We start from the raw sequence: 17,154 nt of genomic DNA on the forward strand, positions 1-17,154 counted from the left end.
CATGTGACACCAACACTCACGCGTGCTTGCCGTGTCATTACCCGGAAAATTAAGAAGACATGTATGTACTCGGGGTTGAAATGTTTAAGAATTAATAACTGCTTTTTTTAAAGATTTTATTTATTTATTTATTTGACAGAGCGACAGAGAAAAGCAGGGGGAGCGGCAGAGGGAGAGGGAGAGGCAGGCTTCCCGCTGAGCAGGGAGCCCGGCCTGGGGCTCGATCCCAGGACCCCGGGATCATGACCTGAGCCGAAGGCAGACGCTTAACCGACTGAGCCACCCAGGAGCCCCAAGAACATTCTTAAATGAAACTTTGTTTTTATTTAGAGAGCATGGCAATGAATACTGACAATAGGGACTAGTACAGTTTGGTTCCACTGCCTGGGTATATGCTCTGGAACTAGCAGTTTTAGTCACCATAAAAACAAATTTCAAGTCTGGAAAAGGCAAACCAGTGTCTTGGGATGTTTTGAAAATAGCCCTGAACGTGTGAACCCCTGGATAGGGTATCAGGGACCACACCTTGAGGACTGCCAAGCTAGGTCATGCAAAGAGGAAAAATCCAATATATTGGCCATGGCAAGTATCAGTTTGTGCTAATGATTATCTAACCTAGACAAAATGTGTTACGTGTTAATATATTACATTTCTAAGCACTTATGTACAATTAGAAACCAGGACTTAACTGGAACAAAACCTAATTGGAACAAAAATTTCTGTGATTTTTTTTCCATCATTTAATGATGAAATGAAGAGTCTTCATACTGTTTAAAAAGTCTGTGTAAAATCACAGCGGTGTTGATTGCGTTATCTATACTTAGAAGAAAGTAGAGTTGCAAAGCCGTGTGTTTTATTCAGATGCTCTCATTCCGAGGTGCCAGTCATACCATTTCTGCATTTGGGGTTGGCTTTAAGATCTTGTTAACTGCTTTTGGTACCCCCGTGAACACATCAAGCAAACCCATCTTTCAGCAGACAGCCAAAGGTAACGCCGGGATGGGAGGCAGTGAGAATCAATATAGTAAGAGTATTTTTAGGGACTATTGATGGATTGCTGTATTTTGAGCTTAAGTCCAAGCGCCAGATGCCCCAGAGCTGACTAAGATGAACTCACCATTTACTGAGAACCGTAAGGCCATCACGCACGGAGAGGGCTCTGGGATGGCCAAGCCAAGACCTCCACACCCTTCCTTCTGCAGTTTTGGGGAGAACTCCTGGGTTGCTCCAGTAGCCTCATTGGTATTTGGGTGAGGGCTTACTCTCCCTGCCCAAGCACCGTGTTAGCCAGTTGATGGCCTCCAGGTCCTGGTAACGCAGGACCGTGAGACTCGAGGACTAGATTGTACAGCCGCAAATCAATTAATTCTCCGTATCCGGAGAGATCCCGTACACCACGGCACTAATGACTCCATGGCCCTCTCTGAAGGCAGCCCCCCAGAAGGTGGGAGCCGCGTTAAGCCATGCTACTGTCAGCAAGCTGGAAGCTGCTGTGGGTCTCTGACAGGGCTCTCAATTGCTAGCAGGTTTCTCTCATTGCACCTCATTTGCATCTGGGACATCAATTAGCATGTTTGTTGAGGCTAATTGAATGAAACTCAATCATAGCTCTTAATTGCTTGACTATGTGAAAAGAAATCACATTAATGCAGCTAATTAAGTGTACGGCAATAGATGCAACATAATTAGGAGAGAGAGGTAAAAAACAAGGGATGCAAAGGTGCAGGAGTGGGCTTGCAGGGGGACGCCGTGCACGGCTCCCGAGCCATCGGCACGTTCAGCAACGGGTCCCTTTGCTCCAGCACCTGCTTGGAAAAAATAATCCGCACGACGAGCTCGGACAACTTGAGAAGAAAAATGCAAATAGGTTTGCAATTACTACTTTTTCAAGCTGTTGAGGGGCAGGAGATGACACCTCTGGGGGGCCTGGCTCTTGAGTGGGCCCCAGGGACTTGTTAAGTGCTGTTTAAAAGTACTTGGCTTTGAATTACCCTCATGCCTTGTTAAAGGGTTTTTTCCCCTTTTATCATCGATCAGCATTTTCTACAAGGAACAGGAGAAGGGTACTATCTGTAACATTTGCATATCAAAATCAAGCTTGCTGTCTTTACTTCACCCAGCGAGGTCCCTACCTCAGACCCGTAGGGCGGCACGTCCCACTTCTGAGGAGGCAACATTGGTTAGTGGTCCTAGCTTTAATTCCTCAAGTACCAAGCTGGGGAGAGATGAAAAGGCTGGATTCTTTCAAAAACAGAAAACTCAGCGTCGTTTCTCTTGGGGGAAACCTGAAGCTGCATACGCGCGCCTTTGCATTCCACCTGTTTCTGAAGCACCACGTTGAAGGGCTTTTATGGATTAGGAAGTGCATTTTGTAAGATTTATAAAAATGTTAGTGGCTTGCACTGTAAGAATTGCCAAGTTTATATCCTGGTTTTTTTAGATCTAGTTCCTCTGAAGTTTCGGCGCCTAACTCAAGCGAGAAAACAGATTCCCTGGCCCATGCTGAGCCAAAGATAAATGTGTTCCCTTGCCGCATTCAAATCCAAAGAGCAGACACTTGGTACAATTTCTATAATAATTTTGAATAAAATATCCTGGTTATTGTATGTTAAAACATGCCTATTAAAAGAGCCCATGCTGAGGCTTTAGTCACTATCTGATTAGCCTCATTTTAGAGCCCATAAGCAATAAATGCTCAATTACACTCCTGTTATTGTATTTTAATTTGTTAAGAATTGGCATTAAAGAAGAAAGTTATAGCAAGTTGATATTTTTGAAAGAGTTACTATGCGAGAATGAATTTATTATTTACAAGCCTTAACTTCGGTGACGAAGCTTAGGTTGGCCTATTTTCGGGGGATATTAATGGAAGTAAGTTAAATATGTTTAAGAACAACCTTTTTTTTTTTTTCTCTGTAAATGACCTTGACCCTCAGCCCTACAGTAACCAAGGATCACTTCCCTTGTGCTTTTCGTTCACCGTCCTCAACACCCCAAGCTCATTCATGAGGTTCCCTGTAATTTTTCCAGTCTGTCTTATCTTTCAGTCTAATTTAATGGTAATAACTTTCTGTCTTTGGTCCACATCCTTTCAGAACTGTAGCTCTTTCACGGTCGATTATATTTTGGGGAGCTTCCCAAGCACCTTGACTTCCATGTGGAGTCTTGGGTCTGTCAAGATGGCAGAGACGAACGCCAGCTAGCCTGTCCTGTGGGGTCAGGGTGCACTGGGGCCTCTGCTCCTGGCTGCCATGGCTGACAGCAGATTTGTGGACCCCACTATATCTCTCTGGATGGTTTATCAACTGCTGACAGTGGCCTCCCCACTCCCAGTGAAGAGCTGATCTGTATCTGCCCACCCTTAGGTGCAGCCCCGGATCCTTTCTCCAGTGGTCTTTGGTCCCATGTTCCTCCTGGCTCCAGCCTTGCGTGGGCTTTTTAGCGTTCATTCTGCACCAAGAATTGGCCATTTGAGTTCTCTCCTTAGGAAGTCACTAGAGACCCTGTAGCGTCTTTTCCTCCTGGGCTGGTGATTTTCGAATCTTCTATAGTTGTGTGTTTCTCCATCAGAACATCTCCCCCACCGTGGCCACTCACATTCTGGAGTTTCTCTTTTTGCCCTCCTCCACTGCTGAGAATTCCTGCACCCTCTTTCCTGAGTCTGGGTTGGATCCCATGTGACCCCCTCCCCCAAGTGCTTATGTAGCGGGTTTTGATGGCAGAGAGAAGACACCTCTTCTTACACTCTCCGTCCTGAGGTCCCACCTTTGGGTTCCTTCCCCTGTGTTGGAATCTTGTGCTTCTGCTTCCTTTTTGTATCGTTGCTTCTGTCAGCAGTCGTCCTGCTGTTTGATGAACCCGAAATTGATTCCCAACCCCTTCACCTGCTGGAACGTGAACATTCTCCTACAATTAAAAGATCCTCAGCCTACTTCCCAGAAGCCACTGGGATCCTCATCTCGGCTTCCCTGCCACTCTCTTGGCCCCTCAGGCTTCCTTGATACACTAAGGCTGACATTCCTCATCCCACAGGCTGGGGCTTCTGTCCCTTACACTTTGCTTCTAGAACTTTCTCTGGCTCTCTCTGCATCTCTTGACTGTTGGTTAGCATTTACAAGCAAACAGCTCAATTTTCCAGCCTCCCTGGGTCCCTTGCAGCCCACAGGCTGGTTCATTTGGCAGTTCTGAAATTACATGGACTAAGAACTTAATTGTTTATACTAACTACACATTTATTGGCTTTTTTCCTTTGTGTTCTAAAAGGAATCTACCAGTATTCTGCCAAGGAAGGAATGTGTTTATTTCATTTCATGCTTAGTCTTAAAACACTTGAGATGTTACTTACCCAAGAGTGTTTTCGAATACGTCCTTTCTTAATGTGTGAGGTCCATTTAATATGTCTACAGAGGCAAGAGGGCACCTTGCCCAAAAATTGTATTTGGAGGTCCAGTAATTCCTAATTCACCACTAGGCCCCTTACCCTGGCTGTCCTTTGCCTCCTCCATTCCCCCACCCAGCAACCAATCCTTGGGTGTTGTTTTACTCCACACTTAAATGTTGTCAGGTGACCTCCACAGAGACTATCACTGTCTTAGCTTCCCTGTGGTTCCCTGTTAGCTGCTGGTCATTCACCTCCAGCATGAAGAGAACAGCAAGATACTTTTTCTGAGTATAGTGAACCACTTGGAGAAACACAATGCTCGAGTACGAGACTTACTCAATGTTCTTTCTTTTTCACACACCCAGCTATTACACATCCATCCGTGAGCTCCGTGTTTTCTCAACACCATACCACCAACCTCTCGGACATTTTCCTGGTCCTTAGTGAAATGCTTGACCTTTTACTTAGTTTCCACCTGAGCTTCATTCTTGTCTAGGCACTTAGTGGTATTGGCATCTGAGACAGAACAGTTGTTACAAAATATTCCTATTGCATGGAATTTTACCTGAAACTTAGAGGAAGATCCTGGGGTCCTAGTGTGCCCTGTAATAAGCAGCAGTTTAAAAAAATACGATTTCATATGGATACTTATTTTCTCCAGCTGGTGTGTCATCCCCCCGATGGAAGCATTTCCTGTGTCTCCTTGTATTTCCAGGGTCTGGGCTAGTTCAGGACACAGAGGCTGTGATTTCAGTATATTGATGATGCCACCATCCTTGACAGATCAAAACCTCATTATTTTTAAAGTGCTTGCCACAGTGGAAGGGTCATAGGATTGCAGCTTGTGGTGTCTGATAGAACCTTGTGTCCTAGATTGTACGAGGTTTTCTTTTTAATCTCTCTTGGATGTTTAACATTTTGAACAGGATTACATGCAGAACGTTCATGGTAAAGAGATTGATCTTCTGAGAACCACTGTGAAAGTCCCAGGGAAGAGGCCACCCCGAGCCACGTCGGCCTGCGCGCCCATCTCCAGCCCTAAAACTAACGGCCTGTCCAAGGACATGAGCAGTTTACACATCTCACCAAATTCAGGTAAGCTTATGGCAGACCCGCGCAAGAATCCAGTGTGATGGCAGCAGTAGATGCGGCTGGTTGCAGGACAGTGTGGAGCCTCGGAGGTGAAGTGCGGTTGGAACCATTAACATTGTACATTAAGGTTTAGAAACCTCTTCTCTTCTGTGGGTGGTCGTTTCCCCTCTGCCTGTGGTTCCGGGACCGCCTGGTAGCATGTGGCGCCATCTTGAGTCACGGTCTCAAACCAACCACGAGGTCTTCCCAGAGCTGTGTAGTTGGAAGTAGAGTTTTGCATATGATTGAGGATTTAAGAGCCATCTAAAGTATGTAAATGAGTTGTGAGAGTATCACAGGCTCGTGTGTATCTGTAGTGACCAAGTGGTGGATGAAAGTGGAAGAGCTATTTGGAGCAAGATTGAAAGGAAACTGTCGGACCTCAACTTTAAATTCTCTCGGTTTTATATTGTAACTTTTATGTCATTCTTTGACAGAACTTTAGTTTTCTTTATTCTCTTTTGAAAGGAGAATTTGCTCTTTAATTCAGGATCAGAGAAAAGTGTTTTCTCAAATCTAGATGTGTTTAGAAATTTCTGGCCATTGGTGTGCAATTGCAGGCCATTCAAAATGTCATGGTTCGTTTTTGTTAAAGAATCTTTGCAAATGGTTGCCCTCTGGCTTTGACCTTCGAGTGATTACTTATCAGAGAAAAGGCCTGAGTCCTCCTTCTAACACACTTCCACACACGGATTTGTTTTCTCCAGCAAAAAGTCCCTTTCTTCTCTTTGACATACATCAGTCTTCTCAAAATAAATTACTGTCCTTTGGTACTTTCTGGGATAGGTCTTTGCTGCATTTTTCCCCTTCTGAGGTGTCAGGTGCTTTCAAAGAGGGATGGTGCTGACCCCATGGCTCTGTGCCATACACAGCGTTGATTGGTGAAAGCAGGGTAGTAGAAAGGGGCCAGAATTGGGGTCCACTGGGGCTCTACTGCATGATACCAAGTGGCGTTGGACCACTAACTCGGTCAGTTAGGCCGATCTTGCCTGACCTGCCTACCTCACAGAGATGTGATGACAGGTAAGATAACACATATGAAAGTTTTGGGAAGCTCATAAAGTATAATACAAACATCAGCTGTTATTAAAAATCCAAAGAAAACTGGGCTTTCTGCTAAGGGAGACATCAGTTCATTCCAGAATGGTGATAAGGTCTCCCACGACCTGCTGACCTTCCTTCCAAGACATACATCAAATTTCCCTTTTCAGGATGGTTGTGCTAAATAGGAAGAGAGAAAAGAAGTGCCCGGGGTAGGTCGGGGGGTGGGGGGAGTTCTGTATTGAATGAAAAGCTGATGTCTTCATTACTTTCTATTTATTAATTATTCAAAAAATATTTAGTGAGCACCTGTCCTATGCCAGGAACTGTGTATGCTGTGGATGTGGAGACCCTGATCTCCAGAACTTATACACAAGGCCATCACCTTAAAACCAGCTAATTTTCCACTTCTCCTTCTAACCCACCATGCCAAATCCATCCATTTATTTATTCACGTCAATAAACATTTATGGCATTTCTGATGTATGCCCATGGTCCTGGGCCCTGGGGACACGGAAGATTAAGACCCCATCTCTACTCTCGAGAATATCACCCTCTGGTGGGGAAGAAAGACCAGCAGACAGGTAAAGGCAGGGCTTTGCAGCAGGTCATGGTACGAATACATAAGGGAGCCTGAAGGCCCAGGGGTGATGAGTCCAGTCTCCCCTAGGAGGTGGGGCAAGGCTCAGGGCTTGGGGGGGGGTGCTTTGCTGGGTGTAAAGAAAGGATGGGAGTCTGCCAGGCACGAGAATGAGGGAAGAGCCTCAGTGATTTGAAGGAGTTTTGCAGATGTAATGTTTGGAGTTTGAGTTTTTTAATCTTGAGACTTATGTTCTTTGGTGCTGAACTGCCCCCTGTTTTCCTCAGGAAAATGTAACGTTTGGTAAACAGAAAATACAAAATGCCATGTAACCTTACCATATGCGTGGAGTAGCTCATGTCCTGGGCCTCAGCTAAAGGAACATTCCTTTAGTGCCCATTTCTTTCTCTTGAATGCCCTCGCATTGGGTGGGTGGGAGGGTTTGGGGCAGTGCCGAATCCCTTTCCCTGCTCCCACGCTCAGCTGATTACGGCACGTTCTTCCAACCCTCAGCCAAGTTAATTCCTCTTAAAGGGAGCTTGCTGGATTTTTCATCTTCTTTAGATCACAAGTAGGGAAACGGAGGTATGACCACAGGAGCACAGTGCCACTTTGGGGAAAGAAAGTGCCTCGTGGTCGTGGCGGTGCTCAGGGACATGGCATCCTCGTCTCTGCGTGCAGGTGATGTCATGGGCTGGTGACCCCCTGTCCGCTTGTTCGTAGGTGCTCACTCACATGAAGAATTCCAACCCAGCAAATTTAACCTGAAGTACATTGATGTTATTTTAAGTGGTGGACTTTGACCTAAAACTAGGTATTATTTTAGCTATTTTAGAGCTGTTTGCCAAATGCTACTTAACTGTATTCTTCTTTCTCAGCTCATTTGAATTCTGCTGTTTTGTTCTGGAGGTCTAAGTTAACATGGAGATGTTTCTTTTTATGCTCTTCGTTTTTATTTGTTTTCTTATCTCAGTTACTGGACTAGATCAATGTTCTGTGCCTTCCCTTTTAGTAACTTTTTCATTTACATAGACATGATAACGTGCATGTACCTAAATCCTTGTGTATAACACTTATTACTGTCTTAGAATAAATGTCTGTAAGTGAAGTGATTCAGTCAGTGGATATAAACATTTATAAGATTCTTGGTACACATTTCCAAATTAATTCCTAGAGGGGTTTTGTTATACAAATGCCCTTCCATCTCTAAAGTGAGTACCCATTTCACCCACACACACTTGCTAGCATTGCTGTTATTGTTTTTGGAATCTATACTAAAAATACCTCACACTTTGTTTATTTGGATTTTTTCAGTTAATGCTAAAGTTGACCATCTCATGCTTGTTGATCACAGGTATTTCTCACATTGCAATTGTTTAGATGTATCTTTTCCCATTTTTGTACTAGGGGTGTTTATCTTTTTCTTATTGGTATATAAGAACTCTTTATATGTTAAGGATATTAACACTTTATAATATGTTCTGCAGGTATTTTCCCAGTTTATTATTTGCTTTTTAAAGTTTATGGTCTTATTTACATATAGAGGTTTTCCCCTTTTTAATATGTAATCAAGAATATATACATATAATCAAATCATAAGTGTTCTGCAGTTTCTACTTTAGATATTTAGAAGGCCTTTAATAATCCTGAAAACAGATCACAATTCATATATATGTATTTCTGAGTTTTACATTTTTATTATTGTTTCTTTCTTAAGAATATTTAGCCTTTAATCTACCTTTAATTTGTTTGGGTCAATTATGCACAATAGGAAATCTAATTAAACTCCTTTTTCAAATAGATTACTAATTGTCCTTTCTCTGTCGAACTGTTTACTTATGACTGTGTGTGGCACCTTTATTATACACCTAACTCATTTAATCGAAATCACTGTTTCTGGGCTTGAGAATCTATTCAGTTGACCTACTGTCTCCACATTGTGTTACCATATATGGATTTACCACAGTGTCTTAGATTTATGATTCAGTTTATATCTGGTAGTAATATTACTCTCTTTTTCTTGTTGTTCTTGGCTATTGCCACTCATTTATTTTTTCCAATAAACTTCAGAGTAATTTGAAACCTCCTTCCCCCAAAAAATAATCACATTGTGACTAATTGGCAATGCTTTTAATCTATCAGTTAATTGTGGAGGAACTAACATCTTTACTATATTGAGCTTCTTGTCATGGAACACAAGTCTTGTCCAATTTATTCAAACCTAATATATATATTCCTCAGTAAAATTTTAACACTTTTCTTCATTTAGATGTATCGTGCCAATCCATTCTGTTAGTTTATAATTTTTGATGAAATGTGAGGCTAATCTTTTTTGGGAGAGGGGCGGGGGAGAAGGGGGCTGTCTATTATCTCATCTACTTCGCAAGAAATAAGAAAGCTCGTGATTTTTATATTTTTTATATCCAGTCATCGTACTGAACTCTTGTTAGTGGGAATATTTATTCAGATGTTTCTCTTGATTTTCTAGTATATGCTCATAATGCATCTCACATTTCAAATATGACAATACCTAAATGTATGTCAGTGTTGACTTTTGGATACCTTACTGCTTTGCTTCTTGTACTGCTCATGAACCATCATTACTGGGTCAGCTGTATGTATGTCCAGCCCCGATTAGTGCTCTGGAGTTTCGGGGGGGGTACGAGGTCCTCCCTTCAGGGGCCTTGCTTCACCAGTCTTGGAATGTTGACTACATTTCATACATTGAAATGCTAGAAGTGTGATGATCTACATGTCAGGTTTTGCCCTGGGCTTGGGGAAGAGGAGGAAAAACACATTGTCCAAGTAGCTGCCTTGTGTACTGATAACTGAGCCCGGGTCTCCCTTTGGGGCCCACAAGTTATGCAGAGCAGAAGAGCCGCAGTGAAGGTGGGGCGGCCCCACGCTCCATCGGGCAGCTGTGACAGGCAGGCACGGCGAGCTGAGGGACGCGTTCAGGAGGAGCCGGCCATTGGCGTCCCCGCCTCCAATCCCATGTGGATGCTGATGCTTGAAAGAGAAGGGAGCAGCCTGGGGAGCTCAGACCTCCACACAGTCAGAGAGACCGAAAGAAATGGCAAGGAAAGGCAGTTCTGACCGTGAGGGACGTCACTGAAGTGCACCAGCCTGCCCACAAGCTCTGCACTGTTGACGTAAACCAAACCTCCCCATCAGCATGGACCACACGCCTTCCAAAGGCTGCAGGGCCAGCCCCTGCCTCTGCCTGATGGACCTGCAGGCACTCGTTCACAAATACGCAGCCAAGACGTTTGTGGAAACCAACAGTAAAAATGAGAGGAACAAAGATAAGCAACACTGATCCTATAAGAAAGAGTGAGAGGTGGGGAGGAAGGAGGAAGACTTAAGAGGCTAATTATTGTGTTCATAAAATGAAACGAAGGTGACATGAAAAACCTGGGGAGAAAGAGTCCTTGAAAATTAAAGAAAAATTGTTTAAAAAAAAGAAAAAATTAAAAAAATTTTTAATTCAGTAGCTAGGTTCAGTGCTATAAAGAACACGGCCAAGGATACTGTTGGTGATCATACCTGTGACAAAGGAAAGCACGCTGGAGGTGATGAAGGACATGCTGATGTCTTCCCATCTGAAGAGCTCAGTGTCAAGTTCAGGGGAGAGGAGGCTCTGGAAACACAGACAGAATCCCGGAAAGCATCCCAGTAAAGAGGAGAGCATGCTTACCTACCGAGAGGGAACTCTTCCGGCCTGTGGACTTCAGAGCAAACACCACATGTTAAAGACAATGGAAGAATGCCTTTCTAAGGACAAATCATTTTGAACCCAGAAGTCTATGCAGGGCCAAACTAATATCAATCAAGTATGAAGATAGGAAAAAAAAAAATTTTTTTTTAGGTGATGTACAAGAATGCAGAAACAAACAACTTTTTGAAAAATTTACTTAAGCATCTACTCCAGCAAGAAAGAGGAGGAAGAAGAATAATCCGGGGGATATTTATTCAGGCCTGGTTCAGTTCCCGCTTCTTCCAAGGTCACTCACTCAGGATGTCCATGGAGGTATCTGCCGCATATCTGCCACTCCCCCTGCTTTGGCTTGGAACCTACATCGCCATTCTAATCAGAAGCCACATTTTAGGGGCGCCTGGGTGACGCCCCTAAAATGTCAAGCATCTGCCTTTGGCTCAGGTCAGGATCCCAGCATCCTAGGATCGAGCCCCGCATCAGGCTCCTTGCTCAGCGGGAAGCCTGCTTCTCCCTTTCCCACTCCCCCTGCTTGTGTTCCCTCTCTCGCTGTCTCTCTCTCTCTGTCAAATAAATAAATAAATAATCTTTTAAAAAATATATATAAGAAAAAAAAGGCAACATTTTAGAGAATCCACCTGGTTGTAATTTCAGGCATAGTTGCGGAGAAGACAGTCAGATGTCCCACAGTATCTTCTGACGTTGTCAGCCAGGCTGGTTTAGAATTGTATCCACCCATGATGGAATGCCGAGTTGTGTCAGGTCTGAACGTTATGCTGACATTTAAGTAACAGGAAAACATATTGGTCCACAGAAGGGCCTTGAGAGGCAGAAACCCTAAATTGAATCCCACCTTCCCCATCTTAGAACCTTGTGTGGATGAACGTCCGCATCCTCCTTGCTACGGTGGCCTGATGGACCTACCTCGCTCTGTGAGCGCACCTTTGCAAAGCCCGGCGGCCCAGGGCAAGTCTCTGGATTCTATTGGGAATCCATCGTTTTAGTTGTGCTTGTCACTGATGAAGAAAAGGAAGCAAGAGGGGACAGAAATTTTGCATGAATCGTTTTCATGCCAAGCACTGTTGTTTCTCTCGCCTGTGTGCGGCCCTCGTGGGTCAGCAACAGTAAACCCGCCCCCCCCCCCAGCATCCCCCCTGCGGTGGTGGGAGCGGCAGGCAGAGCAGCGTTCTGCAGGACCAACCGGGGTCTCCGTGGGCACCGGGCTCCCGGTCCATGTCCCCCCGACTCTTTATTCCCCGACTGCCCCATTTTGTTCTGAGATGCCAGATACCTCCCTGTCCCGAAAGTGTGTCTTTGTTGGGTATTTGGAACGGTGACTGTGTTTTTATCCTCAGCAGAGCCATGCGTAGGCCTTTGTAGCGGGAAACCTTGCCCCCTCCTCTCCCTCCCTCCCTGTGCTTTGGGCCCCCAGCGGTTTAAAAATATTAAAGCCGCCGGGAGGGTTGAGGCTGATTTTCCGGGGGTGGGGGCGGGGATCTCGATGTGTTTTGAGTATTGAACTGCCGTTGACATCTAAAGTCTCAACCATGCTGTTTTCCTCCACACTTCAGTAATCAGGACATCCAGCAAACCCATAAAAAACCAAACTAATAGCATGAATATTCAGTGACCTAGAATACTAATTATTGTCATGAATATTAATGTGATCGGACTTGCTTTTTCCTCTCCTCTTTCTCTCCCGTCCTCTTTCTCCCTCTCTCCCTCTCTCTTTTTTTCCACTTAGCCGGCTCTAAAGATGGGTCATAATGAGAGCATTTAAGAGGGAGCGCGCTCTCCGCCGTGACAGGGACTGGGGTAATAAGGAGAGCTTGATTAACGCGGTGCACTTGGGGGAGAGATGAGAGGCTTCACGTGGGCCTGTTCGGGGGGGGCAATGAGACACCAGTGGTTCTGTTGCTCGTCCCGGAGATTAATGAGGCCTAAGAGTGCATTAGGAACCGTGACAAAGGTTTGATCTAATGGGCTCAGCCATTTCTCCTTTGAGTGACAGACGCACAGAAGTAATTGGCTGTGCAGAATGGCAGCTCATTGGCGGTACTTAAGGATACATTATCCCCGTTGTGTGGCCCACAGAGGCTGTTTATCAAAACTGCTCACACTGCAGACGCCGAGCCGCTAAGCTGCTGTTACAGTGGTAATAGCTATTAAAAAATAAATAAATAAGAAACGCGACATCAAAACTGGATCCGTTGTCTCCTAGAAACAAAGTTTTTCTTTGTTTAGTTTCAAGCGGTCTAGAAAACAACTTTAATAACTCCAGAGTCTGTTCCGGGCACGGAATGAGACGCGTGGCTCACGTGCGCCTCCGGGGTTGTGGGCCACTGGGCAGGGGACCCCCCCACCCCGGGCCTTGCTTCTCACTGCGTTTCTGCCTCGGTCACCCCTTCCTGTCACACACTTGGCACACTTCGGACTTTGTTTGCCACGTTAATCGTCTGCTTCATAGATTGGGTGCTCCTGCTAAACACCCTTCTAGCCACTCGGTAGAACGCTTGCAAATTCTCTGGGTGAGAATTATTTTGCTAAAAAAGGATCAAAAATCAGTATCCCGTGATAATCTGCTTCCACGAACCAGGGTCTACTTGGAGTAGTTTTGATGGCTGTTTAATAACTTACTATTTTTAGGGAAAGGAAGAAACATTTTGGGGGGTTTCTTTCAGACCCAAAACATCAGGAAGTTCGCTACATCTGAAACTAAAAGACACTAAAGTTATTATTCTTTAGAAGAGTTGCAACGTCTTCAGCTTTTGTGAGAAACGCATTCTGATTGCTTTGCTGTTTCTGTGTTTCTGTGTTTCTCCCACTGAGGTTTAGGCAGATTTCTGTTCTGTTGTTTCCATCCTGAAACTGTGAGCTCTTTGAGGTGGAGGCCATTACTTCCCTTTCTTTGTTACCCTCTCCTAGTTTTGTGACCTCACAATTATTTTATCGTTAAGTCAGTGCTACTGAGCATCGCCCCCCAAGTGAAATTCTAAGGGACGACCGTTGAGGGTAAGCACAGTTTGCTTTCCTCCGACCAGCACTCCATGGGCAGGACCGTTGGGGAAGAGTTCAGGGATAAATCAGAAGCCTGCTTTCCAGTTTAAGGAAACCTTCAACTGTTTGAACCCTAAGTGGGGTGTTCTTTTCTGTAAAGACTGACAAAAGCACCTTGATCTTGGTGATTTCCATTTAAAACACTAAGGACACTGAGCTGTCTGTCACTGTGGGGACAGATATCCAGGTTAAGTAAATAAAAGTTGCTTTAGAAACTTTGTTCCCCCTTTCAGAAACATACTTGGTGAAGAGTAGTGTTTCAGCTGTTCACGCGATGCTTTCAGGACCAACAACTGGTCAGCATGGGAAGAGCTAGAGGAGAGAGAGGGGCCCTGAGGAGGACCTCGGCCTTCAGGAGAACGGCTGAGTGCCATCACGGGCCTCGGGAAAGAACCATTCTGTGAAGAGCCAAGCCCACGATTGGCCTCCTTGCTGCGTTCCCGCTCCCACACTGGCAGAGGAGAATTTTCAGAGTAGGCGTGGCGTTCACCATGTCCAAACCTTGTGGCCTGGTGTTTGGTAGTCACCACGTGTATAGAGAACATTTGTCTTTCTGGAATATTCCGGGGAGTGGTAAAAGGCAAGGCCATCCTGACCACAGTCAGGCAGCCCACCTCCACACCACGGCTGCAGTTTCTCTGTAAGAGCTGACCTCGTAGGACCTGAAGGGAGAGAAAGAAGTGAGCACTTCTGAGCGTAGGCCCACGTGACCACCGCGGTCTCCTCCCTGAAGGGGATAATGAAGGTACTGCTCTCAAAATGGATTTTGGGCAAAACACCTATTTTGTGTATCATATAAAGGAGAAAAAACCTTTTAAAGCTGGAACTGTCGTCTAAAGCAAAGGAAGAAACTCAGCATTTGTTGGATGTAGTTGTTGCGAGTATAGGACCAAATTACGAAACTAGAGGATAAGATTTGGATGCCTCGGGCTTTATGTTTTACAAAACATGACTATGTGAACACTATAATCATATTTTGTTGCTTAAAAGAAAATCCTTTTTTTTTAAGATTTTATTATTTATCTGTCAGAGAGAAGGAGAAAGAGAGCAGGGGGAGCGGCAGGGAGAGGGAGAGGGAGAAGCAGGCTCCCCGCTGAGCAGGGAGCCAAAAGTGGGGCTCGATCCCAGGACCCAGGGATATGACCTGACCCAAAGGCAGACGCTTAACCGACTGAGCCACCCAGGCATCCCTTAAAAGAAAATCCTTAGTTTTATTTTCCTTTTGTGTAATGTTGCCATGCCTTGTTACCACTGCATTCCGTATAAACTGGTTCGCGTAGCCCATACAAGTAACCGGTGGTAGGCAGGTGAGCCCGATGCACGCACTGTGTGCATGAGCACGTCAGAGTCCGTAGGAGCAGGTGTCCTGACTCAGGTAAAAGTGGGCAGGATGCAAAGAGCAGGCATGGTTTTCACAGTGATGAGAGTTGCACTGGATAACTGGGGAAACACAGACTTTGGAATAAATATTTGGACTGATTTCTAAATATAATCGCTTAAGTGAGAGCCTACCTTCTGATGTGCTTCATATTTTCATCTTGAATTGTCCTGAACACGAGATTATATCCATGTCCAGGATGCAGCAGGGCGTGAGCAGGCCCACGGCTTCTCCGGCTCCCCTTTCTTTCTCCGCCATCTGGTCGCGCCACGTCCCAAGACCACGTTTTCATTTCTTTCTTTCCCTTTATTAAATTGTGCCTCTCACAGCTTGGTCGGAACTGGTCGTAATACCTTGGAATTTTGCAAGACCTGGAGAGGTAGGAGTGTCATCACATTGTCCCAGTGCTAAGCACTGTCCAGGTCCGTACAGTAGGTGCTCAGGATACCTTCGAGAACGTGCATGTAGGCTCACGCATCGCGAGGACCTCTACAATAGCTAAGCACAGATGTGAGCAGGTAACACGAAGAAACCCCAGCATGAGAAAAACATAAGGGTGACATTCAGACCCTTTGATTTTAAAGACAAACAAAATTAGCATTATCGCCATTTTAAGCTTTTATTAAAAAATAAACTAGAGAGAAAAGGTAAACTCAGCATTGGTGAAATTAATAACAGCTAATATCCACAGAGGCTTTGTGGTTTACAAAGTGCTTTATGCAATTGGATGTTTATACCAATCAGCCACATGGGGCATATTATTGTCCTCATCATTAGTGTTATATCCATTTTACAAATCACGAACTGAATTGTTTTCAAGATGCCCGGTTTCATCTTCTTTTGGCCAATGGCCTCAGAAAATCAGCAACATACATCACAAGTCAGAAAGACGTTAATGCTGTTTGAGTAATGACTCTCCTGGGATTTTATCCTAAGGAAGAGTCTAAATAGAAGATGTCCTTTGCAGTATTGTTTACTCTAATGAGAATTGGAAACGAAACTATCCAAAAGTAGGAAAATAGCAGTATGAATTGTCTGCATTGAATCAGCAAGATGTCACGTATCTAAAATTATTATAAAGATTATGGAACAAGATGTGAAGAGGGTTAGGAAGTCATAAGAAAGAAGTGTAATATAAAATTACATCATTTCTGTGGCCATCACTAGGAAGAATTGATGCTCATGTTCAATAATGAGTTGATGTGTTACATGAGATTTTGAAAGTCTTCTAATTGATGTCATTTGTGCAAGGTAAGTTTTAAAGACGGTGTACAACAAGAACGATTCATTGGTTTTTTACTTGGACATCATAATCAGAGCAGGGAGAAATCTGAACAAAATGAGCTATTTCTGCATTTTAGGAAATAAGTGGGAACTGATCGCAGGACTATAGTCCTGAGCGCGGCCACGCTGTTGTATGTAGTGGTGATCACATCCGCTGTTACCGCCGGGTCTGGACTCCGTACATTCTCTCCTGTCTGGATAGCACGGGTGGAAATACATCCCAATGAAGAGATGCACCACGATGCCTATCTCCATAGTAGATGTGTTAAACGCACTCTAACAGAACAAGTGTCATTTTATAACAATGCAGGATCCTGGACGCCTACATCTTTAAGATACTGTGTCCTTGGAAAAAATCCTCTTAGCCTCAAGTCCTGATTGCCAAAAAGGAGGGCAGATTTCCAATGCAAATAGTGCCTGAACGGCCCTGCTCATAGGCACTTAAATCATCCGTATCTCACTTTTTATGGTAGTGTTGTGAATTATATTCTTTTTGGGTTTATAATTAGAGGACGAACAGATGGCGAAGGCCTATTTGGACGTGGTGTGGCCGTTAGAGTAGCCTCAGTCGCCTTGCTCTGATTCCA

General features: G+C 44.5%; 1 protein-coding gene across 19 annotated transcripts in view; it reads left to right on the plus strand.

Annotated features, from left to right (window-relative positions):
- The window catches only part of AGAP1 (ArfGAP with GTPase domain, ankyrin repeat and PH domain 1), a 517,580-nt gene that overhangs the window by 338,915 nt on the left and 161,511 nt on the right, over window positions 1-17,154 (plus strand). For all 19 annotated transcript variants that reach the window (XM_045867676.3, XM_045867677.3, XM_045867678.3 and 16 more), the window contains one exon: window positions 5,308-5,476. In XM_045867676.3, the coding sequence (XP_045723632.1) occupies window positions 5,308-5,476 (169 nt within the window). The remainder of the gene's footprint in view (window positions 1-5,307; window positions 5,477-17,154) is intronic.

This window comes from Mirounga angustirostris, unplaced genomic scaffold, assembly GCF_029215605.1.
Source record: "Mirounga angustirostris isolate CCGP_5_RB_7025 unplaced genomic scaffold, mMirAng1.0.hap1 SCAF_3, whole genome shotgun sequence".
NCBI classification, from domain to species: domain Eukaryota; kingdom Metazoa; phylum Chordata; class Mammalia; order Carnivora; family Phocidae; genus Mirounga; species Mirounga angustirostris.